The 27351-nt window shown below is 40.6% G+C and overlaps 1 protein-coding gene across 1 annotated transcript in view; it reads left to right on the top strand.

The window, feature by feature from the left end:
* LOC133608729 (spondin-1-like) overlaps positions 1-27351 on the top strand; it is a 199740-nt gene that overhangs the window by 29326 nt on the left and 143063 nt on the right. The window contains exon 3 of the mRNA XM_061964209.2: positions 9916-10049. Coding sequence (XP_061820193.1) covers positions 9916-10049 — 134 coding nt within the window. The remainder of the gene's footprint in view (positions 1-9915; positions 10050-27351) is intronic.

Genomic DNA, 27351 nt, shown 5'->3' with positions numbered 1-27351 from the left:
AACCAGATGAGGTGGCTTGGTTATCTGGTTAGGATGCCCCTCCTACGCCTCCATGGGGAGGTATTCAGGGCACGTTTGACCAATAGGAGGCCACGGGGAGGACCCAGGACCCCTTGGAGAGACACTCTCTCCCAGCTGGCCTAGGATCCCCCGGTAGGAGCTGGACGAAGTAGCTGGGGGAGAAATACGTTTGGGTTTATCTGCTTAGGCTGCTGCCCCCGTGACCCTAAACAGGATAATCAAATGAAGATGAATATATAGATGAAGTTGAAGATGAAGTCCCTCAAAAAGTTTTTCTGCCAAAAGTTTGTCAACTCGATTGTCATGGTAAATATATCTCCAAGATTAGCCGCCGTTTTTACCTTTAACCCGAAAACGGAAGTCCCTCTAGGTGAATATCTTTATCGATCGCTACAAAATAATAACATAATAGAAAATAAGCCAAATACTGCACTGTAATACATGCAAGACATACATAGAATAAAGACTTAATTGTGCACTTAATTTAGGCTAAAAATATTAGAATATCCAGAATATGGCAAGTGACAATTCTAGTCGAAAAAAAAAATACCGTCTTACATTGAAGTCAACAAAACAGAGATCTCAAGTGTGACTTTTTTCCACCACACAAAAAAAGGTTAAACACTCTCTACAAATAAAGACTGTAGAGACTGGATATTTTAGTGAGGTCCTTTAGTTTGACACAGCACCAAGTATTCATCAAACTTAACAAAATAGAGGAAGGATGAATTGTAATAAAGTTAAGTATGTGAACCCTCAGAAGGATCATTACCTTTGCCATAGAATAAATACACATTGAAAGCGAGACACAGCACCACAAGGCACGCCGTGTTCAATTTCTAGTGGGATTCGGCCAGCCCGAGGTGTGTGCTGGCATGACAAGCTCCGTGTCTGAAAGCAGTGTGTCCCGACGAGCTCTGCGTCAACAATGTTGAAACTTCCCCTAAACACTATTAGTAAGATATTCTTGTGTGCAGACAAATACATCTTAAAGAGTAAGAGATGTGGGAGTCCAAAACCAGGTAAGTTGTTTATTGACACGTGTTACCAGGAAGCAACGACATATCTGAGGAAGGAAACATCATGAAATCATGATAATGTGAGTGTGAATGTTGTCTGTCTGTCTGTTTTGGCCCTGTGATGAGGTGGCGACTTGTCCAGGGTGTACTCCACCTTCCGGCCGATTGCAGCTGAGATAGGCTCCATCACCCCCCCGCGACCCCAAAGGGAATAAGCGGTAGAAAAAGGATGGATGGATGGAATAATACCTTTGATATCGTAAATAAGAACATTGTATTGTTCATACTTCACTTTGTGAAGTATGTGGACGACACGACAGTAGTGGGCCTCATCTGTGACAACAATGACATGGACTACAGGGAGGAGGTGAAACATCTGGTTGACTGGTGCAGAACCAACAACCTGGTCCTGAATGTCAACATGACCAAGGAGATCATCGTCGACTTCAGGAAGCACCAGTCCAGCCACGCTCCACTCTTCATCGACGGCACAGCGGTGGAGATAGTAAGCAGCACCAAGTTCCTGGTGGTGCAGATAACTGACAATATAACCTGGTCCCTACATCTGGAGCTCTTGTAAAAAGAGCTCAGCAGCGCATGCACTTTTTGCGTCGGATGAAAAGAGCACAGCTCCCTCCCCCCATTCTCACCACATTCTACAGAGGCACTATAGAGAGCCTGCTGACCAACAGCATCTCTGTCTGGACTGGAGCCTGCAATGCCTCAGACTGGAAGTCTCTCCAGAGAGTGGTGAGGACGGCGGAAAAGATCATCAGGACTCCTCTTCCTCCTATGCAGGAGATCGCAAAAAGCCGCTGCCTGACCAGGGCTCAGAAAATCTGCAAAGACTCCTCCCACCCCCACCAAGGATTGTTTTCACTGCTGGACTCTAGAAAGAGGTTCTGCAGCCTCCGAAGCAGAACCTCCAGGTTCTGTAACAGCTTCTTCCCTCAGGCCGTAAGACTCTTGAACGCATCATAATTAAATTATCCCCTCAACTCCCCCCAAAATGGATTAACTCGCTGGAAAAAAAAGACAATATAACATACATCCATAAACGTGGACGCATGTGAAAAAGTGCAATATATTTATCTGTACAGTAATCTATTTATTTATTTATATATATTTATAGATATTTATTTATTTTATATATATATTATTTATATATATTTATTTATTTATATATGCACCGTATTGCTTTTTTATCCTGCACTACCATGACCTTATGTAACGAAATTTCGTTCTTATCTGTGCTGTAACGTTCAAATTTGAATGACGATAAAAAGGAAGTCTAAGACTAAGTCTAAGTCTGTATCAACCTAATGTCCTCTGCAGAGAGACATGAAAGGTAGCTGTCAGGCCTTAGTGGCTTTCTTCTTCCTGACGTCATGCAGTCACATTAAACTCCTGTCAAAAGATATATCCCTCTATTGTTAATCTTTAGTGTTTTATGTCTTTTGAGAAGCCCAACAAACATGCACGCATGCACACACACACTTAACTTCTCCACTGTGAAAGAGCTATGGGCTTCAGGGAGAAAAACCTTCAATACGAGATGTTATTTCATGCACAGCTCATTGGCAATCTGAGTGTGCACCATCTTGTCTCAGGACAGGTTCTGACTGAAGCACTTTTTTTAATCGGAGCCTCAGCTGCCACCACGCGCTCTTCTTGGCAAGAGCGCGACTAAAACGGTGGGCGGTACCTTGACGACACAATACTTCTCAGCGGGATGGACAAGAAAGCCAATGTTGACGTGGCCCCATGCAGCTAAGTGCAGCGTGGGATGTGACATGAACACAACAGAACACACTTCAAGCCAAAAGCTCTGAATGAATTAATACATATGCCACAAAATGTCCTTGATATGTTCAATTTCTTGTTTTTGTAAATGAAAAATGGTCACAGCTTACGGTTTATTTATTAAATGTTGTCGTATACAGTAGAGGTGTTTAATTCTCATAAGGACTTACTTGTTTTAAAGAGATCATATTATGATTTTTTTCTACATTTAAAGCATTTCCTTGTGGTCTACATAACATGTAATGGTGGTTCTGTCATGGTCCATTGCCCGGGCCATGTTTGAAATGTTTAGTTTGGTCATATCTCCTAAGGCAGGGGTCGGCAACCTTTACCAGTCAAAGAGCCATTTTGACCAGTTTCACAAATTAAAGATAACAATGGGAGCCACAAAAATTTGTTGAAATTTAAAATGAAATAACAATGCATAAGAAGTTTTTTTTTGCTTTGTGCTATGTATAAACCAGGGGTCTCAGACACGCTGCCTTTACCTTAATATGGAATTTGAATGCTGGTGCGGCACGCGGGTTTTATATAAATGGCGCTTGTCAGCGTCATGCGTGCCGTGAAGGTACAGCATTTAGCACCCACTACAATCAGCGTGCCTGATCAGCCACACGTTGTATGGGGCTTCCGCTTGCTCACGTAGGTGACAGCAAGGCATACTTGGTCAACAACCACACAGGTTACACTGACGGTGGCGGTATAAAAAAAACAAAAAACTTTAACACTCTTACTAATAATGCGCCACAGTGTGAACCCACACCAAACAAGAATGACAAACACATTTCGGGAGAACATCTGCACCGTAACACAACATAAACACAACAGGACAAATACCCAGAATCCCATGCAGCCCTAACTCTTCCGGGCTACATTATACACCCCCGCTACCAAATCCCGCCCACCTCAACCGACGCACAGAGAGGGGTGGGGGTGGGGGGTGGGGGGGGTGGGGGGGGGGTTGATGTGTGAGGGAGCAGGGTTGGGGTGAGGGCGGGGTTTGGTAGTAGCAGGCGTGTATAATGTAGCCCGGAAGAGTCAGGGCTGCATGGGATTTTGGGTATTTGTTCTGTTGTGTTTATGTTGTGTTAAGGTGCAGATGTTCTCCCGAAATGTGTTTGTCATTCTTGTTTGGTTTTGGTTCAAAGTGTGGCGCATAATTAGTAAGAGTTTTAAAGTTGTTTTATATGGTCACCGTCAGTGTAACCTGTGTGGCTGTTGACCAAGTATACCTTGCTGTCACGTACGTGTGCAAACAGAAGATGCATACTGCATAACAAGGGATTGGGCTGGCACGCTGTTAATACAGTTTGTAGAGGTCGCCAATAGCTGTACCATCATGGCTCGCCATTATTATAACTGTAAGGTTGAAAATCGGAGAATATTAATCCCGGGAGTTTTCTGCGAGAGGCACTGAAATCCGGAAGTCTCCCGGGAAAATCGGGGGGGGTCGGCAAGTAAGTTGCTGAGCCGCATCAGAGTGATCAGAGCCGAATGCGGCTCCGGAGCCGCGGGTTGCCGACCCCTGTCCTAAGGCTATGTCTACACTAAGCCGGATAACCCCTTAAACGAATAATTATTTAGCCTAAGCCCCGTTTCAGCCACACTAAACTATCGTTTAAGGTCCCCCTCCTTGGATAATTTTTTACACGGGTAAGTGCGCCGTGTATTTCTTGAATCTCCGGCTCTTAGCTTTGTATGGACTCATTGATCGTTTACAAACTGAGTTCGGAGAGGAAGGCACGCCAGAAAGACCGCGTCCCACACAGGAAGTGACGTCAGAAAGAACGCGCCACAGCCAGCTTCATAATAAAGCGGTTTCGTAACTCGGAGCTAACCACTGAAAATATGAAGGTGAGTCATCCAGACATGCCCGTGTTACTCATTCCGTCTGTACAGACGCTTGTGGAAATCACACATGAATTCCTTAAGTAAAAGCGATTGCAGCTATTTCGGATACAACACTTTGGAGACGGCAAGAGAACTTTCCAATGTCCAGCCAGGTCAGCTGTGATTCTACTTACAGAAAAACTTTGTCCATTTGTTGAAGGAGAGACAATGAGAATGCAAGCTCCCGTGGATGTGATAAAAAAGGGAGCGTGGGCTTTGTATTACCTGGCCGTCGAGGGAAAACTACAGAAAACTGGTAAAGCAAACTGTATCAGTTATTGTCCGCCATGTATGTCACTGACTCAACGTCTAGGTCCAGAGTATATAAAGTCACCAAAAACTAATGGACAATGAAGGTGAAGGCAAAAGAGTGACGAATGTCCTGACCAGATATCTAGATCCCAGGTTTGATTGTTGTAAAATGTTCTTTGTCACAATGTGTACTTTCACGTGTTTATTAAAGATTTGATGAATTTATGATGGCTCAGGTATGATTCACTACAATAGGGCCCCACAGCTCACTGGATTCCAGTTCATTTAAATACCACAACGCTGGATATTGCTCAGATAAGTTAAATTTAAGAACTTGCACACAAAGCAAGCCTTGAGGTGACTATGACGTGCGCATTTTCCGCGCATGCGTGCTGGGTCAAGTTACGCCGGCGGACGGAAGGGGGAGGGGATCTTAAACGGTGGCATTGTCGTGTGTGGACACGGATAAGGTTAGGTGGGATTTACCCTGGATAACCTCATCCGGCTTAGTGTAAACAGGGCCTTAGTTTAGTGTTCTTTTTTTTCTTATTTTCCCTTTGTTGCCATGGACACTAATTATTTGCACCTGACTCTGGTTAGTGGTCAGGACAATCACCTGCTCCTGCTCACTAATCAGAGCGAACTATTTATACCTGCCTCGCCGTTTGCACTGCCTGGTAGTCTTGTTGGCTACACGCGTCCGTTTAGCTTTACGCTACTCTGTAGTTTTTGTATTTATTTCTTCCCATGGTAAAAACTTTCTGCATGGCTATGTTAACTTAAAGCTAGCCTCAAGCATCTTGTATGTTCCCAGCGGTACGCTGGTTTGATTTTCGTCTTTTGCCTATTGAGAATAAATCAGAATCTTACCTGCATGCTGCTTCTTGACATCCTTCTGCATCTTGGGGGATTGACAAACATGTGACACAAACGTAACAGGTTCTTTAGTCAAAATGTTGCATTATCAATGTCTGTTTTACAGACCATCTTCAAGGCACTTTCTGAACGTCTCTTCAGGTTGCACCGTTTTTGTGGGAAGTTGTATTTACATGCGTCTACTTCGACTTCGACTTCTCTCCGCCAGCCGTGTTATAGTTTTTAGTACTTCCATATCGTGTCTACTGACAGATATAAGTTACAACTATACGTTACTTTGTATTATAAATAGCAACAGCGGAGGATGCTTGTGCATGTACAAACCAGTCTGCCCCACCACAAATCATTAACTACAACGTCGGACAACAAAGGCAGACTCGCGCAAAGTTCGTTGGGTAAACTTTTATCATATATGGAGATATCCGCTAATGTCACAAATTGGAAAAACTTCACAAGTCGGGCAAATTCCAAACGGCTCATTTGGAGGAATTATGTAAGAAGGCAAAATTGTTTTATAAATATCTCCGCCATGCCTCCATGTTTTGATTTCATATTTTCGGGACTTATGTAGATCCTTAATACACAAAAAACGGTACCAATAGGTAAGAAAAGTTGGTTTTGCATAAAAAAGTCCCTTTTAACATATATTGCTGATATGCAAACAAGTCACCAGAGGATTCCTGTGAGAAACCATGGAGACATGAAGGGGGTGTAATCTCACAGGCCACACACAAACAGAGAACGGGGGCTAACCCTAATGGCCTCAGAGGTTCTGAAATAATACCCCTATGGAAGTATTGTTGTTGCAAAACAATTTTCATGTGTCGATGTGTCGGTTGTCTAATTTGTGTGTCTGTATTTGGATTTCTTTGTTTGTGAAAACAATCTGTCCGTCCGCGTATGTATGTGTATAAAAAACAAAATGGGCATCCCTGCTGAGATTTGTCTGTATGTGTAAAACACAGTCTGTGTTCGTGTTCAACTCTTTGTGAAAAGCAGGAAGGTTCGACTGGCTTTTTTTTTTTTACACAGAAAAATTGCTCGAATGCTGGAAGCCTCAGATTCCATTTGAATCTGAGGCTAACTTCAGCCTTGATAATATCTCTGGGTGCTAGGTGCCGAGTATCGTGAGTTAGTATCGTCAAAGGAAAGTGGAAATTACAGACAAATCTTTTCTACATGGACACTGACTGAAAAACAGGAATAATCGTGTTACAGTATCGGTAAAGCATTCGCCCACATTTCATGTTTTGTTTGTACACAGCTAGCCAGACAGAAAATGTACTGTAGTTGTAATAACACGCATGATGTGATGCGTGTATCATGATTAGGGATGACACTCGAAACCGGTTTTCCCGGTTGTTCGATAAGAAAAGAACCGAGTCCTCGGACTCTAATCCCTTTTTGAGAACCGGTACCCGTTATCGAGACCACTACAGTAAAGAAAAAGAGTTGGTTCTTTATTCGAATACCTCGGAACGAATCCCGCCCCGACCGCAAATGCCCCGTGAGACATCACAAGAAAGGACGCCACGTAGCTCAGTCATTAGGCGCAGATAGCGAAAGCAGGAAAAAAATGGACCGGAAAAAGCGCTCCAAAGTGTAATAAAGTTCAAAACAAAAGGTATAATCCAATGAATAACTTTACTGAGAGATTTGAGCAGGGTACAAACACATGACGAACACTTTTACGACCAACCGGAAACATAGCAACAAGGCTAGCAACGCACCTCCTTTACGGCAGCTGTCGCAACATTCTTAAAGCAACCGCAGCACATACATATATATACAACATCTCCCTTTTTTAACTTTTGTTTTTCTTTCCTTGTAAACAAAACAAAATCACACTGTATATGTGTTGTCTGTCTAATTATAAATAATGCAGACGAGGCGTGTTGGCTGAGTTCTTGACGTTTACTTTCACAGCGTGCTCATAACCTCATTCTTAGCTGCTGGGTGGCGACATGCAACAACACTTTTCGGGGCTACCGTGCATGCTCGTCACTCCTGTTGCATGCTGGGTAGTGTAGTTGTTATATTCCCTAGCTCATAACATCACATCTTTCCTCCTATGAAGAAATAATGTTAACTCAATAAAGTGTATTTCTTTTTTTAGCTTTAACTTTTCATTTTTTAGCATTGTAACCACATTTGCAAACAACTTTTCTCGTCATAGAATTTTCTTTCAATAAAGAAATAAAGTGCAAAAATGTCAAAGCATCATAACAAACAGTTATGTCAAATAGCAGCAGAAGTACACTTTTTGGAGAGCTGTTTTATTTTCAGTTTTGTGCCCAAGGGACTGATTTTATTTAACACTATATTATTATTTCTACACCTATAGTGATCACAGAGACAGGTTGTTTTTGTGTTACTGTATATATTAGTTTTTCTGAAAAATCCCACTTAATATACTTTGGGTAACAACAGTCAATATTTATTTATTTTTATTTTATTTTTTTAGGGGGGTAACAGTCAATATTTATTTACTTATTAGATTTTATTTACTTCTTATATAATAAAAGTGAGCTTTTGTTAAACCAAATATTGTGTGTTTTTTTTCCAAATACAACAACCTATCTGGACTCGATAAGAGAAACGATAAGGAATCGGTTCGATAAGAGGATTCGATAATAGGCTCAAACTCGATAATTTCTTATCAAACATCATCCCTAACCATGATCGATATAAAGTGTGACTTAGTCAATGGACTAAGTCACAACAACAACAAGTCTGCTTGGTGCAGCAGGACGTGGGCGTTTTTCTGTTTTTTTTAGGGTAAGCACGCCATTTATGTCGAAATAGCTCGTCTCCAATTTCCACATTCGCAGCTTCGAATTGCTTTCACCTCACTCTATCGGCTCCCGTCTGCTCCAACGTTTCACCGTCTTCACTGCGCTCGCTTCTAGAAGCAGCAGCTCATCTTCCGTTTATTCTGGTTCAAAAAGATACGGTTCTGAATCCTCATTTGTCCAAAAATAGTCGTCTTCATTGTTTGTTACAAAGTCTGCCATGACTAGAACACACACAAGCGTTTTGTATCCGGAAGTAGGAACACATAATTGTCGGACGTGCGCTGCTATGGAAACAGAAATCAGAGAAGTCAGTCGCGTCATTGATTAAAATGATCAAAATATGGTAAATATTGTACATAATACAAATTGTTATGAATGTGTCTATTACTACATTATTACATATTACATTATTATTATTACTACCTACTCAGTGGCCTAGTGGTTAGAGTGTCCGCCCTGAGATCGGTAGGTTGTGAGTTCAAACCCCGGCCGAGTCATACCAAAGACTATAAAAATGGGACCCATTGCCTCCCTGCTTGGCACTCAGTATCAAGGGTTGGAATTGGGGGTTAAATCACCAAAATGATTCCCGGGCGCGGCCACTGCTGCTGCCCACTGCTGCTGCCCACTGCTCCCCTCACCTCCCAGGGGGTGATCAAGGGTGATGGGTCAAATGCAGAGAATAATTTCGCCACACCTAGTGTGTGTGTGACAATCATTGGTACTTTAACTTTTAACTTTAACTTTATGTATATACATATAAAACGTTGATAGAGGCTTTTGAAGTTGTTTTAGAGGGCTTTGAAGGCTACAACGGTGACTCCCTTTAGCTGCATCTTTTATCATCTTTCTAATAAAACAAAAACAATATTTGTGTTCTTGTCTCTAATAATGATTGTGAACGATAGGCAAAATTCCAAAAAAGTGCAGTTTCACTTTAAAGCTTGAAAAGATTGTAAATACATTTTTGGTTACCTCACTCCTTGCCACCTTAAGAGTTGCACTGGACGACAGGCTGACACCACAGCCAATTAGAACTCTCGTCTCTTAAATTAGTGGGATGAGGGTTTAAGGACTCAGTTGGATAGAGCAGGCGGGTTACACTCTTCTCTCTTAACAAAGATACAACAGTTGTGTTTAATAACACATTGAGTCACTTTTGCACATCATTAAAGGTGAAAAAGTAAATTTGAATAAAACTGTTTGGTTTTGTCCAATGCCAATCTACATAACAATTTGTTTGTGTGTCATCTGGATAGATAATCGACGAGGAGGAAACACAGTTTATGATCAACTGCCCACCAGCAGTGACTGAGGGGACACCACGCCGACGCACCAGCATCCAGGTGTTTTGGACTGCGCCCCCTAGTGGATCTGGTTGTGTATTACTCAAGTACGTATGGTAACGGTTTCAGACACGCCAAGTTACTGTACATTAAAGAACATCGCACATTAACACTTGCCCAATTCATCATCTGAAAAGGAATAGAAAGAAGCAAAGCCAATCGAATATATTCCTGCTAATACAATAATACAATGTGTTTAACCTTGGGGAAACCTGGGACCTATGTGGGTCTTTTTATTGTTTTGAAGATGACATCATGCAACATAATGTTCATTTTAAAGGTTGGCAGGGTAAAATACCGTACAGCCACAGGAGTTGTAAAGGAATTAATCTCAAAATGTGCATTGTTAAAGTTAAAGTTAAAGTACCAATGATTGTCACACAAACACTAGGTGTGGCAAAATTATTCTCTGCATTTGACCCGTCACCCTTGATCACCCTCTGGGAGGTGAGGGGAGCAGTGGGCAGCAGCGGTGGCTGCGCCCGAGAATAATTTTTGGTGATTTAACCCTCAATTCCAACCCTTGATGCTGAGTGCCAAGCAGGGAGGTAATTGGTCCCAATTCTACAGTCTTTAGTATGACTCGGCCAGGGTTTGAACTCACAACCTACCAATCTCAGGGCGGACACTCTAACCACTAGGCCACTGTCCATTCTATGCTAAGTTATTTTTAGCACAAGTTATTGAGTGAGTATTAATTGGAGTTCGCCGGGACCCTTTTGTCCCCCATTGACTCCCTTTTATAATGGCCATTTTTCAATGTACTGTAAACCTGGTACTGGCAACTAACAAACATTCTGATAGTCGACTCGGCATCAACTATCTTATTATTATTATCGATTAGTCCACTAATTGGATTATGACGCGTACACCTATTTAGCCATTGGCTTTTGATTTTAGCTTGAAAAAAAAGGAAATGTAAAAGATTAAGAAAAAAAATCAGTTTGAAATTTTTTTAGGTCAGTTATAATCGACAATACAGATGCCTACTTCTTTTAGACATCTATTTATACTGTAACTGTGCTGCTCTTTATCCATCCATCCATTTTCTACTGCTTATTCCCTTTGGGGTCGCGGGGAATGCTGGAGCCTATCTCAGCTACAATCGGGCGGAAGGCGTTTACACCCTGGACACGTCACCACCTCATCACAGGGCCAACACAGATAGACAGACAACATTCACACTCACATTTACACACTAGGGCCAATTTAGTGTTGCCAATCAACCTATCCCCAGGTGCATGTCTTTGGAAGTGGGAGGAAGCCGGAGTACCCGGAGGGAACCCACGCAGTCACGGGGAGAACATGCAAACTCCACACAGAAAGATCCCAAGCCCGGGATTGAACCCAAGACTACTCAGGACCTTCGTATTGTGAGGCAGATGCACTAACCCCTCCTCCACCGTGCTGCCCTTGTGCTGCTCTTTATGCTGTTGCAAAACAAAAATACCTATTACATTTTTTTGCCCATTTAAAACTAAGGACAGGCAAAATGCTGACAAAAACAAAAGCAGCAATTATTTTATGTAAATGACAAAGCAACACCAAAGCTATCTAGCGCCCTCAAAAAGAAAAGTGCATGTTGTGGTGATGTGTTAACAAAGCTGCACTCGGGTATGTTATTAACTCTAGGCATTTTCAGCTATCTATTCTCATTGTATATTATTATTTTCTTAATATTTTTCTGGGGCATTTAAGATATCTAAAATATTGTATATTCATTATTTAATGACTTTAGCACAGTTGTGCCTAATGTTTATGTGTGTGGCGCGTTCCATCATTTTCAGCAGACTGCATTTCAAAATGATTAACCCTACGCCCACTTTGTCTCACGCGAGATCCACCTAGGAATGTGGCCTTATGAATCCCTTCCCTACTGTACTTGGACTGATATACGTAGACAAAGTTTAGCAGGTAGACCTAGGCAAAAATGGTAGGTGAAATCTATTTCAACGAGACCCCAGATCCTCCTGATATCCGACATCACACAGCAAGGTCCACTTTTCAAATTAAGTAAGTTATTCATGATTAAGACATTTTTAGGATGAAATGTTTCCATATTATCCATTTATTCACCTCCAATGTTGTTGTCTTTTTATGTCTTTATTGTCGTTGTTTGACGACACTGTTGCACCAATAGTGAGTACCCATTGGTAGATGTCCAAGTAAAGAGTGCTAGCTGTCTTTGTCTTTAAGAGGTTAGAATATTTGGCAGGTATGGGGATGTAACAAATTTCGATAATAATAAACCCCTGTAAAATCCAATACGGTCATTATTACCGTGTCAAATGTTAATTATTGTAAAACCGTGATTGATTACCGCACGTCAAAAAACTCACCGCTTGTTGATACTGCTCATTTACTGGAGAAGTTAGCTGGCACACTGATAGCTACTTGGCAGGTAGCACCGGTATTTATGTGTATAAGTACTTCTTGAGCACATTCAACAATAACTCTACTGTTATAATGATGATAATCAGAATAATTTTGGTCACAATAACCTTAATAATACATTTCCATATAATTTCCGTTTCATTACATTAATAGTCAGGTGAGCGTTGGATAAAGTGTTGTGACCAAACACAACCTATATGTTTCTGTCCATTTGTGTCTGAGGAATTAAACTACAGCTTTGATAGTTTTAGTTTATTTGTTTTGTCTATTTTCAGTGTACATGCTTTATCTTTCTCCAATGTTATAGTGTGCCAATGTAGACTGTCCACGTCTTCTTTTCAGTCTATACTTTGACCTTACGTCAAAAGTGAAGTTGATTGGACCTTCAAATTATATTCTCCTCCAAAGTGCTCCAGTGGTCAAACATAGAGGACATTGTCCGTTGTCTGTGGTTGTCTGATTGTATGCATGTCGCTGAGGATTACTGCTATCCAATATTGGCTTACACGATTCTGTGTTGGTGTATTCTCGTGCCCTTGCTTTGCTTTCTTTTCAGACATAATAATGTGGTGAGTCCGATGGCTCCGTTTTGCTACCTTATCATTATTGAGCATAATTACAGAGATTTTCCTACCTGGATTTCTTCACAAGGCTGTTCAGATCAATTTTGTTAGAGTGGTAGAAACTGGACCCAGGTTGAATTTCATAGCACATTGATACTGTAAATCTGTCATGTCCAAAGGGTTCTTTGGATTAGTTTGATTGTTGTTTGTTTTTGTTAATTATCAGGATTACACTATAACTATCAGATCAATTTCCCTTAGACATTTTAGCGGGGTTACTAAAATATGGAGGGTGAAATCTATTCTGCTGTGATTACGATGTACCAGCGTCCAAATGGAAATAAATCAATCCATCCAAGTTTTTACTATTGAAAGCTCTGCCATTATCACATATGAACATTTTGCAAACAATCTTCTCGTTTCATTACATTGCTCTCCCCCCGAGCTAAGCAGAAAAAAAAAAAACAATTCCTTCCCACTTGGCCTCTCAAGGTATTCATTAACCTGTATTGGTTTTACAGTTGTTTGACACACATAAATGCCTCTGTTGTGTGCCCTCCAGGCCCAATCAGAGACAATTGTATTCATGTTCAGTTGAAAACAGAAAATCGCAGATATCCTTTTATTAATCCACTGTGGGGAAATATTGAGATGAAGTTTGCGAAACAGGAAGGTTGAAAAGGTATTCTGTTCAATTAATGAATTTTCTTATAATGCTTCACCACATTGTTGGCATCTCTGAAGTGAATTTGTTTGTATAATCATAACAATCTGCTGGACGAGGTTAGTACCTTTAAAGCCCTGCAAAAATATCTCTAATGCCCTTTTTTATGCATGCTTAAAGTATTTATGTAATGTAGTCAGGTCCCTTTAACATGTAATGCTTACATGTTATTACATGACATATAAAACTTACAGTATTTTGTAGTACTGTAACTTGTTTTCTGTGCGCACTGATTTCACAAAACGCATAGCAATGAACGTTCTACTTACATGAACAACAACAGCGAAGAGAGCGCTTCTTATGTCACTACCACTAATGGCAGGCTTCATGAGAGCCTTGGAGTGTTATCATGTAGCTCTATTGCGAAACATTTCAAATAAGAACATAAAACAGTGACTTACAATGTCCACTCTCACTGAGATGCCGACTGATGGGATGGTTGTTACTTTCACTTGTGCTCTCCTTGAGCTGATAAATTTAGCATAATCATATGCTGGGAGGAAACAAGCATTGGCTGAGTTTTACTAGCGATGCTGTCGGGAGTTGTGCTGCGATCCATTTGTTGAGAGCAAGCCTCCACTTCTTGAGTTGGTCCTGATTTATACATAGCCTTTAGAGTTTCGAAGTTTACCAACTTCTCGGCTTGGTGCCAAAGCCTTCTACTATACAGATGAGAGGCATGATTTATAACCTGGCGTTAAATCTTACAAACTCAAAGGCGATACAGAATCTGCAGACTATGCTCAAGTAGCTACAGTCGCTAGTGGTCGGAGGAGCAGTGTGAGCAAGGCGATGCGTCAATAAACTAGAAGATTCTTGGCGTTAGCTCTTTCATTAACAATGTTGCTATTGCTTGGTAAATATGCAAGTTAAGGCATGTAAAGGGAGCATTGTTGGTGGCACGTACTGCAGTTGTTGTTGCTGCTGCATCACCTATTAAAGCCCGACTTAAGAACTTTTAGTTTTGGTTGATTTTGGTGGCGCCAGTGGACCAAAGCGGTAGTGTTTTGCCTGAAGGAAGACCATATTTCCCAGGAGGACTAGCACATAGGGTTTGTCAGTCAGTATGACTGATATTTCCACAGTAGGAACCTACATATTTTAATCAAACGTTATATTTGCGGTTTGCAGTCATCGCATTGTTTTTTATTTATACAGTATTTTTGAGTATGTTGCGTAGCTGGTCGTGTCAGTGTGGAACTACAAACTATTAAGCTGGTAGCTATTGATTGCTACCACACAAATATTCAATAGCTAACATTAGCATTATTATTTTGACTTGAGCATCGAAATTGACTTACTAGTCCAGCAGGAACAGAGCCAAGGCAGCATCGGTCTGAAATCCCTCCTTGTTTTTGAGCACACGGCAGCGAGTGACGGCCAGGCCAATGTTGATCCTTGACTGTGCTTTTATCCGGGTCGCCTCCCTTTTTCTTTTCTTTTTGTCTACTAAGACAAAACTTTTCGTTTCTTTGGTTGTTTTGCAGCTTCCGTCATGATAGCAGTAATAGCACTTGGGCGTTCTTCTTCTTAAAGTTTTCAGGCAGGCGTTTCAGACCCTTGTAGTTCACTGAGCTCAACACAAGGGTCTGGGCTCGAAGGCATTGCAAACCCCTTCCAGATAGCAAAAATAATGAACCAATCAGGATCACTGGGCGGGATTTCATAGATGCGACGTAGCGCCGAAGCGACTGTTTGATTCAAACAACAATGGCGGCACGCAGCCCTCGCTGCGTCGTGTGCTGACATTGATTCTGCTATTGCAACTGTTTTGTCGAATCTATCGAATATTTATTATTTAAAAGATGAACAGAGAACAGTTTTGAACGCATTTATTGGTGGCAAGGATCTTTTGGCTCTTCTTCCGACCGGGTTTGGATTTCCCAGCGTCGCTCTCATCAGTGTCACAGGTTGATTTAGATGTGAGTGGTTGAAGTAGCACGTCATTCAAGATAACGGACAAGTGGTTTATTCAATCACATACAATAATTTTTTTACGAGGCCCTGCCTTCTGAAATACATCTCCTATTGAGATCCTTGTGTGGAGCTCAGCGAACTACAAGGACCTGGCGAGAGTCAGGTTAGGTGTTTGCATCAACTTCCGAGATTTTAACAAATGGGGAAAGAGGGAATGACGTTTGCCGTAAAGCAAGTCAGCACATTTGTAGTTTTTGTGTGGCAGGGTGCCACCCTCCTTAAAGTTACTCAGTGCCAGTGAAAGCAATACGGACCCCCTCAGGCCATGACAGAGGTGTCATTCAACTGGTTGTAAGCCCATGTATCATCCCAAAAGTTATGCAAATATTTTAGAAAGGTTGAAAAATTACTTAGTGCTGCTTTAAATCAATGCATTGTTGTTTGCCATAAAGGGATTTAAAGTAATATTTTAATATTGACATATCTACTTTCTGCATAATTTACTAGCATCTTTTAGCCATCTACCATCCCATCATTTGGCATCTGTGCTTAGCACCCAGCTTCTAAAACATGTAGCTCATCCTCTGTAAAAATGTTATGTTCTGGATTTAATTTGTTCCAAAGTATGCCATGATACTTTGAACACAGTCTCTATTCTGTTGTTGTTGTTGGAAGTAGCGTTAGTTACTATGCGCTCTGTGAAATCAATTCATCCAGGAAAGAAGTTATGGATATGCTTAAAGGGGAACTACACTTTTTTAATTTGTTTTATTTTGCAAATCATTCACAATCCACACTTTTTTCTCTTTTATGTGTTTTCAAAATTTTTAAATATGGTTTGTATTAGACGACGAACAATGTAGCTAATGGGAGTCATCCATTCCGCCCATAAAGCCCACTTCAAAAAAACATCCAAAAACAGCCAATAATACTCCATTTACATGTCGTGACCTGCATATTAACCAAGTATTAGCGACATTTGTATTATAAGAGCTAACGCAGAGAAACTAGTAATAGCGACGCTTTGATCACAGAAAGGTAGCTCCTGCATTGCGTCTGAGTTGGTGAAAATTAATGCTCGAAATTATAACTCATGCCTCTTAATTGTTTTGTGGAAGGTTGTGGCCATAAACTGAGAAGTTGGTGAACTTTGAATTGTTATTTAGACCCGGAGACATCACATAAAAGATACAAAAATGCTTGTTTGCGCCCTGAATGAGGATTATGCTGAATTAACCATCTAATCAAGGAACACAAGCCTTGTGTTGACATATATAAACATCCCATCAGTTGGAATCCCAGTGAAAGCCGACATTGTACAGTTAGTGATTGTTACATTATTTTCATAGTTTGTATTTCTTATTTAGCACTTAGCAGTACTGCTACATAATGCTTAGTGTTTCATTAGAGCTGGATCTGCTTACCACTCAGCTTTCAAAACTTGTAGCTCATCCTCCTTAAATTCAGAATCAAATATATAATGTTCTGGGTCATCATTTGTCCCAAAGTAGTCATTGTTGTCTCTCATGAAGTCTGCCCTGATTAGTGGTAGTTGTTATTGAAGGAAATAGTAGTGATAGTCTGACAGTCTGTGAAATCAATGTGTCACCGTAATGCTTTCAATGATAAGGTAAATATTACACATGTTATGATGAATATGACGAATATGCCTGTCACTACATTACATATATATTTACAGCATGTATATACAATGCTGATGGGGGTTGTTAGAGTTTTTTTTAGAGCGCTTTATAGGTGGAATAGAGCGAATCCCATTACCTGCATTGTTAGCCACCTCTTGCCTGCCTTTATTTACAATGTACAGTTAGAGCATAGGCAAAAGAAAGGCATGCATTTTTGTCTTGCATAGGGATTGTGAATGTTAAAAAAAAAAGTGAAGTGCCACGTAAAATAACCAAAAATACTGCAAATATTACATGCTATCATAAGTGGGCCTGTTACTACAATACATACTGTACATACTGTACTTACAACATCAATCAATCAATGTTTATTTATATAGCCCTAAATCACAAAAGTCTGTACCGACATCCTCGGTACAGAGCCCGCATAAGGGACGTCGATGTGAATGACTATGAGAAACCGCATATGTGGGTAACCCCCCCTCTCAAGGGGAGACCGAAAGCAATGGAGGTCGAGTGACATAATATTGTGAAAGAACAGTCCTTAGTGGATCTAACATAACCTGTATGTACAACAGTGTTGGAGATTTTTGGATATTTTTTTAGAGGGATTTTTAAGCGGAATTGGTGAATACCCATTACCGGTACTTGCATTGTTAGCCGCCTTGCGCTAGCAGTTTTTATCTATCTAGAATGCACAGAAAAGGGAAATCAAGTGTGTCCTTCTCTTACCTAATGCAGTTTTCCTTCAACAGTACACCATCTATCCATTCGTTTGTTTCCATTTCAAGGTCATAGTAGAGACTGGAGCCTATCCCAGCTAACTTATTTCAAAATGTAGACTACATCCTGGACTATCCACCAGGTCTCCAAAAGTACTTGCTCGCCATCTATTTAGATACATATATATAAACAGGAACGGTTGTCAAAATGAAGACAAAATACCAAAGCCTTGACATTGGGAAAGAGGGAGAGTGTGAAAAGCGTACAGTTTAAAATAGATACCACAGAAAAGCTTGATCACAGGCTGGCAATGGATATGTATCGTGGCTCCTTCCCCTTACCCATGCATGTCAAAATGAAGGTTGTTGTCTGCCTCTGGGCTGCAACACAAACACGTTTTGATGAAGTTGTACTGATCGAAGTGCTACACATGTAACTGTCTAACAAGCACAACTGTGATACAAGAGCTATTCAACAGAGAGATGCTTATTCTCTCTGACTGAAGGGTGTCAAGATACTTTAAATACACAAGAACATACTTTATACGAGTCTTGTGTTCTTATCCCTCAAAAGTGCCTGTACAAAGTGATCTTACAGTATGAGACCCAAGGGAGTAATTTTTATAAAAAAATAAATAAAAGTGTGTAAAACTATTAGCTTCATTATCATTGCTAAGCCAGAACAACATCACTTCCATCTAGTTACAACACAGCATTAAAACACACATGTAATGAGGTCCTGTTCAGCACAGAGTAAGGTTCAAAATAAAAGCATGGTAGTATGGGTGTAACGATTTGTTTTAACAATTTGATTCAGAATTTGTGGTTGCCTGTACGATTCACGGACAATATTTTTATTTTTTTTGGAACGATACGATTCAAAATGATACAGTGAGTTGTAATCAATTCAGTAACTTTTTATTAAAACATTAAACCAGTGTGGCTGTGAAATAAATACAGGATACTGGTCACTGCAGGTGAAGTTTCCTATATTTCTGTTATTTCTTGTAAGGAAATTACCGTAGATTACAGTGGTTAAAATCACCCAAAATAATCCCAGCAGCGTCGGATCATTGATCATGTATTTCCTTCAGTGCAGCCTCCTCCTTAGCGGAGGTGGGGATGTACATGACACTCACAATAATACATTGCAGTTCTTTGGGCAGGTAAAATGGCCTTAACTTCAAACTCTGATTTTTTTTTCATAATATGTCCTTCGAGCTCTGCACGAGAAGTTGAGGAAAAGCGGTAACGTGACAAGATTGACTCGGAGACCTCCGCAACGTTGCCCTCTGGGGAGCATCATCTCTGATCTTTTTGGGTAACAATTACGGTCTGCAATTATTTAAAAGTGCCAAAAAACCTTTATGTAAAGTCTGCTCTTCTTAAAGCCAATGTTTTCTTCTCTGGTATCGATACAATCGATCAATTACCTTTTAAATCCATGTTAGATCGATATATATCTTCTAGAAGGCCAACTCACCGAGCGCAAATCGATTTTCTTCTATTTTAGGAATTTAAATTGATGTATCAATATATCAATCAATCTTTACACCTCTACTAGGTAGTACTAATTTGGGGTAGTATTAACTGGAATTCTAACACAGTAAATAACAAAATGCAATAATGAATTAGTTTTCCTTTGTATTGTCATTGTCGCCAACACATACAACCACAATGACTGCAGCAGTTAAGCCATTCTTCCTATGCCTTTTAAAAGTACATGCGGCAATGGATATTTTCGCTTTTGGTTTCTGTTAGGTCAACAACCGCTTATGTAGACTTAAGTCAGCCACTTAGAGGCTCGTCAACCGAAATTGGTTTCACTCTATTTGTATTCACATTGTTACCAGTATAAAATGTTATTCAAGAGGAACAACATTTGAAGCTGTTCTGCTGCGGCTGCAGCTGGATTATAGAACTAATTTACACACTAACGTACATCCTGGTGGGCAGAGACTTATCAAACAGCCGCATTTTAACACTAAAATGTATTTCTATACGCAATGAAATGAATGCAGAGTAAAAACAATGCATATGTATTCCGCCAGTGATAGACAACAATAACAAATAGAGATGAAAGTCTGTCTCATTCATTCAAAACACCCACAAGCAACATTGTTAAAAATACTTTAGTGATGTCATGATTAAATGTCCATACACAACAATTTAATTACGACGCCACAACACATCATAGACATGTAAACAATTAATCAATCAATCAATCAATGTTTATTTAATCACAAGTGTCTCAAAGGGCTGCACAAGCCACAACAACATCATCGGTACAGAGCCCACATAAGGGCAAGGAAAAACTCACCCCAGTGGGACGTTGGTGTGAATGACTATGAGAAACCTTGGAGAGGACTGCATATGTGGGTAACCCCCCCCCCCCATCTAGGGGAGACCGAAAGCAATGGATGTCGAGTGGATCTGACATAATATTGCGAAAGTCCAGTCCATAGTGGATCCAACATATCAGTGAAAGTCCAGTCCACAGTGGATCCAACATAACAGTGAGAGTCTAGTCCATAGTGAGGTCAGCAGGAGTCCATCCTAAATGGAGACGGGTCAGCAGCGCAGAGATGTCCCCAACCGATGCACAGGCCACCCCGGGTCCCGACTCTGGACAGCCAGCACTTCATCCATGGCCACCGGACCTGTGTGTCTCCCCCTCCACAGGGGAGAGGGGGGCAGAGGAGAAAGAAAAGAAACGGCAGATCAACTGGTCTAAAAAGGGGGTCTATTTAAAGGCTAGAGTATACAAATGAGTTTTAAGATGGGACTTAAATGCTTCTACTGAGTTAACATCTCTAACTGTTACCGGGAGGGCATTCCAAAGTACTGGAGCCCGAATAGAAAACGCTCTATAGCCCGCAGACTTTTTTTTGGCTCTGGGAATCACTAATAAGCGGGAGTTCTTTGAACGCAGATTTCTTGCCGGGACATATGGTACAATACAATCGGCAAGATAGGCTGGAGCTAGACCGTGTAGTATTTTATACGTAAGTAGTAAAACCTTAAAGTCACATCTTAAGTGCACAGGAAGCCAGTGCATGTGAGCCAGTATAGGCGTAATATGATCAAACTTTCTTATTCTTGTCAAAAGTCTAGCAGCCGCATTTTGTACCAACTGTAATCTTTCAATGCTAGACATAGGGAGACCCGAAAATAATATGCTACAGTAATCGAGACGAGACGTGACAAACGCATGAATAATGATCTCAGCGTCGCTGGTGGACAAAATGGAACACATTTTAGCGATATTACGGAGATGAAAGAAGGCCGTTTTAGTAACACTCTTAATGTGTGACTCAAACGAGAGAGTTGGGTCGAAGATAATACCCAGATTCTTTACCGAGTCGCCTTGTGTAATTGTTTGGTTGTCAAATGTTAAGGTGGTATTATCAAATACATGTCGGTGTTTAGCAGGCCCGATAATCAGCATTTCCGTTTTCTTGGCGTTGAGTTGCAAGAAGTTAGCGGACATCCATTGTTTAATTTTATTAAGACACGCCTCCAGCTGACTACAATCCGGCGTGTTGGTCAGCTTTAGGGGCATGTAGAGTTGGGTGTCATCAGCATAACAGTGAAAGCTAACACCGTATTTGCGTATGTTGTCGCTTAGCGGCAGCATGTAGATACTAAAGAGTGCAGGGCCAAGGACCGAACCCTGGGGAACTTTGCACGTTACCTTAACATAGTCCGATGTCACATTGTTATAGGAGACGCACTGCATCCTGTCAGTAAGATAAGAGTTAAACCAAGACAAGGCTAAGTCTGACATACCAATACATGTTTTGATACGCTCTAATAAAATATTATGATCGACGTATCGAAAGCAGCGCTAAGATCAAGAAGCAGCAACATAGATGACGCATCACAATCCATCGTTAGCAATAGTTCATTAGTAATTTTTGCGAGGGCTGTCTCCGTAGAGTGATTTGCCCTGAAACCGGATTGAAAAGGTTCACAGAGATTGTTAGACACTAAGTGTTCATTTAGCTGTTGAGCAACAATTTTTTTCGAGGATTTTCGAAATAAAGGGAAAGTGGGACACCGGTCGATAGTTTACCATGAGGTCAGGATCGAGGTTAGGTCTTTTGAGCAGAGGATGAATAACCGCTTTCTTGAATGCTAGGGGAACAGTGCCAGAGGGAAGTGATACGTTTATAATATTTAGCACTGATGGACCTAATGATACAAAAAGCTCCTTGATAAGTTTCCCAGAAGTGGGTCAAGTAAACATGTTGTTTGTTTTATCCCACTTACACGCCGTAATAATTCTTCTAATGTTTTTTAATCAAAAAGAGAGGGACTATGTTGTATTGCAGTATCCGTCGTATATACAGTTCTATCTGTGTTAATAGAACCCAGTTGTAGCTGGGATGTGTTGACTTTAATCTCCTTTCTAATGAGTTCAATTTTCTTATTAAAGAAATTCATAAAATCATCTGCCGAGTGGGTGGAGCTACTGGGAGGAGTCCCTTGTTGGGTTAGCGATGCTACTGTACTAAACAAAAATTTAGGATCGTTTTTGTTGAGGCGGATGAGATTTGAGTAATATTTAGCTTTAGCTAAGGTAAGCATGCGTTTATAAGTTATTAAACTATCACTCCATGCTTGATGGAAAACCTCAAGTTTAGTCGCGCGCCATTTGCGTTCCAACTTTCTACATGATAATTTATGGGCTCTAGTTTCTTCTGTAAACCATGGTGTGCGCCTTTTAGGGGCCCTTTTTTGCTTTAGCGGTGCTATACTATCAATGGTTTTACGCAGGGCGTCGTCAAAGTTGTTAGTGAGGTTATCAACAGAGCCGAGATAATTTGGGAATGGTGCCATTACTGAAGGCAGTAGGTCAGCAAGAGTCATCGTTGTGGCAGCATTAATGTTGCGGCTGCTATAGCAGTTATTATTATTATTAGCTTGTTGACAATGAGTCAGAACTTCGAATTTTAAAAGGTAATGATCGGACATTACTTTAGTATACAGGAGTATCATAACTTTGGAGGTGGTGACACCCCTGACAAGCACTAGATCTATCGTATTACCGTTGCGATGCGTGGGTTCATTTATTATTTGTGTAAGACCACAGCTATCAATTATAGTCTGGAGCGCCACACACTGAGGGTCCGATGGGGTATTCATATGGATATTAAAGTCCCCCATTATGATTATATTGTCTGCGTGCGTCACTAGATCAGCAACGTACTCTGAGAATTCACTGATAAAGTCTGAATAGGGCCCTGGGGGGCGGTAGATAACAGCCAGGTCGAGAGGCAGCGGTGTGACAGACCTCATAGTAAGCATGATTTATATTTGTTATTTAGGTCAGGGGTAAGGTTAAGGTTTTCATTGTATATTAGTGCGACCCCCCCCACCCCTTTTAAGGGGACGGGCAATATGTGCATTCATATAGTTAGGAGGAGATGCCTCATTTAGCACTAAAAAATCGTTTAATCTGCTATACCTCTCATTATTGCCTCTCGCAGGCAGGGGGCCAGAGACAAGTACTCGATGCCTGAACATCGTTCTAGCGAGATCACAAGCCCTGGCTATGTTTCTCTTTGTAATCTCTGACTGTCTCATCCTAGTGTCATTGCAGCCAACGTGTACAACTATATTCGCATAACTAGTGGTGCGATTAGCCTGTCGTACGTGTTTACTAGGCCTGTTGCGAGTTAGCTACCTAAGATTAGCTTCAATGTCAGGTGCTCTGGCCCCGGGAATACACTTCATTGTGGCTGGTTTGCTAAGCTTTATGTTTCGGGTGATGTAGTCCCCTATGACTAAGGTGTGGTGCCCGGTAGACTGGGGTGTAGGACTATTTAAAGGGCTAAATCAATTATGCGTCTCAACCGGTACACCGTAGCTTATAGGCCCCTTAGGACTACTATAAACTGGGTTAGTTAGCTCGCTACAGCTAACGCTAGCAGATGTGTACGCAACATCTAAAGTTACGAGATTACTCTGCTCTAAATGGCGGACACGGCCCTCTAGCAGAGCCAACCTATCCATGAGTAAGGTACACGACGCGCAGTAAGCCATATGCACGGTATTTTCTGTCACCGAGTGAAGTTCCTGCTGTTTTCCAGGAAGTGGTCGCGGTGTGCGGGGGTAGATTTCTTCCGACCGACGACCGGCGCCGCCTTTCTCCACGCTAGCTTTGTTAGCTTAGCAGCTAGCTAGCTGAGGGAGGGGTGGTGAGACAGAGATCGGGTGATTTGCAAGTTAAATAGGACTACTAAATATGTTTGGGAAGTAGTAAAGAAAGCTGCAAAACAATTAAAAGCACACAGATAGAACGATACTTAGCTTTTTCGCAACAGCGAGCAGTCAGCGAGCAGTCACTCACGGCAAACCTGAACCTAGAAACTAGCAATTAGAAATCATTCACTGTGTAGTTTGAAGCTAAAAGATCAAAGGAATCCACCACAATGGAAGTCATTTTCTATGTCTCTGATGATCACCATAACTACAAGAACCAACTAAGCATATGTCATTCAAACACGTTAAAACATCCCTAACAAAACAAAATAGGAGTGAAAAGTTATAGTTACCCGGAGTTTTTGCTTGTGACAGTTACTAGCCTTATCTTATTAGCGTGTAGCATTCTTTTCCACTTCCGTAATCCACCAAAGTTGAACGAGCTGAAATGACCACAATCGCCCCTTGGTGCACAGGATATGGCCAACAGTGGGATTACAAGGAGTGTATGGAAATTGGTACTTCAAACATGCGTATCAGAATAAAAGAAACCAAATTGTTTAAAAAAAAAATGGACTAATTTTGAACATGGAATTGTGTGGTGTGCTGCTAGTTGGTTTATCATTACTGTCATGATGTCTTATGACAAGTGTTAGTAGTTTCTGGTATGTTGTGTTATTTCCTGTCCAGCGCTCTTATTTTGTTTCCTTTTTCCGTTTGCCTCCTTTTGCCACTATTTCTGCTTTTTTGGTGCTGGGTTCCTCACCTGTCCCTGATTGGCAAAAAGGACACACCTGTTCAGGATGCTTTTCTTATATGCCAGCCCTGTCCTCTAGTTATCATTGCTTTACTTCTGTGCTTTGTTTTTTACCTAAACGTGCATAGGTTTCCTTGTGCACTATTTCTTAATTTGTGTTTTGTCATTGGATACATTGTTTCCTGCAACTTGCATCCTGGGGTCATGACCAACAACAGCCACATCGAAACATAAGAATGACCTTGCACTGCAATCCTAGTTGACTTATTTCAGGCTCAAAAGGTGGGTGTTGGGAGAATGCTTCTCTGCTGTGAGATGGTACAACTAATGTTACCCCCTCTATACGGTAATTTAAAACAAACTCACAGTAATAAATGATTAAACGCTAAAAGTTTTTATGGCAGACTACTTCACAAAACGGAATTTAATTTTACAGGGTTTTTTTAAGTAAGACACCCAGAATGTATGTGAATAAAGGATGTGGGATTTACAATAGAAACTATGATCAATAAAACTTTAATTAAAAAGAGTAAGTGAATGTCCCTCGTTTACTTCCTGGATGACCCCGCTGATGTGTTTTGCAATCAAGCGAAAACACTGCAAGAATGCAACAAACAGAGCAAAATATGAAAGCACAGATAAAAAAAAACACACACAATAACCGATAAAATTGTACTTTTGTCGCTTAAAGATTGCTTCTCGGTCACGTAGCTTTATCTGCTTTGCACTCTATTTTCTCTCCAACTTTGTCTTCCTGGAGCTGCTCTAACAAAGTTCCTATGATTACCTTAATCACCTTTTAATCTCTAGAAATTACATAATGCTTCAGAAAACATTGGAATAATTTGTATAGTTGAATTTAAAAAGAGCTTTGCAAATTCTACTGCCGGCTACAGCATTCATGTTAAAGTTTGAAAATAATAATTCAGAAATATCTAGTGGGCATAACGAACCACATGTGGCTCACAGTAGTATGCCCAGTAATTAGCGCAGAGAAAATAGTTTGTTTTATTTTGGAGCATACACAATTGTAATGGGTTCTTGCTGTGTACAGGGTTTCATGGAAATCATTCATGTAGTTCCTGCGTAATCCTAACTAACAGGAGTGAAAGCTACATGTTGCTTTCATGTTTGACAAATGTAATAATGGCAGATATTTACTTTTTCGATATAGCCTCAGATGAGGCAATACTTATTTTTCATTTCACTTTCATTTCTATACACAGCGGTCAGTATATACTTAAGACATCATCGTAAAAATAGAATATGTCCCCGAAATTAGAAGTGTATCTGCTCCTGTGACTCACATGTTGCCCCTCCCAAGTGGTTTACGGCGGTATAATTGATGGCCAGTTGCTGTCTTTTCGATGGAAGCCTGTGCTTGGTGGTTTGGTTGGCCTTAAGGTTACTGATGACAGGGTCAGACTAAGATGCTTATTCTAGTCCTAAATCGTAAGTAATAACATTTTAGCATCCAGCTGTAGCTTCATGTTGTGTTATATATGGTGTTACACAAAGTATTATGCTTTTTTATTGATACCAATAACTCGAATGGTTCTATTGGTTAGACAGAGCAGAAACTATTGAGTCTGTTGTTAAATTCATATGCCCAGAATGTCTCATATTATTACATCACACAACACTGGTGAGGAAATGTACCGTTTTATCCGACATCATCTCTAAATAGCATGCAACAAAGAGTGAAGTGGTTTGGGTACAGCAATGTTGACACAAATCAACTCTGACTTAGCAGCTGGAGGCTGTGGTTCAAATCCTGTAGCTGTCAACAACAGCCATTAAAGAGTCCTATGGTCTGCTGTTCATAACAAAAACCTTTCCTGAATAGGGTTGGCAGTCGGCAGTGGAAATGTGTTTGCACGATTTAGGACTGCTGTTGGGAGATTAACAATGGTCTTGTTTTCCTAATGAGATTGTGGTGGGGATGTAGTCCTGTAATTGATTGTAATTTAAAGCTGCCTGGTGCTGGAGTTGGACAAAGGGAACTTATTTCCAAGCCTAGTCATGTCCAAAACTGTAAGGGGAACAATGTTTTTTGTTTTGCACATATATGTGTGTGTGTGTGTGTATGTGTGTATATATATATATATATATATATATATATATATATATATATATATATATATATATATATATATATATATATATATATATATATATATATATATACACAAAACCAGTGAAGTTGGCATGTTTTGTAAATCGTAAATAAAAACAGAATACAATGATTTGCAAATCCTTTTCAACTTATATCCAATTTAATATACTGCAAAAACAAGATACTTAACAATCGAACTGGTAAACTTTATTTTTTGCAAATATTAGCCCATTTGGAATTTGATGCCTGCAACATGTTTCAAAAAAGCTGGCACAAGTGGCAAAAAAGACTTGAGAAATGCTCAAC

Source organism: Nerophis lumbriciformis, linkage group LG06 (assembly GCF_033978685.3).
Source record: "Nerophis lumbriciformis linkage group LG06, RoL_Nlum_v2.1, whole genome shotgun sequence".
NCBI lineage: Eukaryota > Metazoa > Chordata > Actinopteri > Syngnathiformes > Syngnathidae > Nerophis > Nerophis lumbriciformis.
The sequence above is the reverse complement of the archived record's forward strand: the minus strand, read 5'-3'. Positions and strand labels throughout refer to the sequence as shown.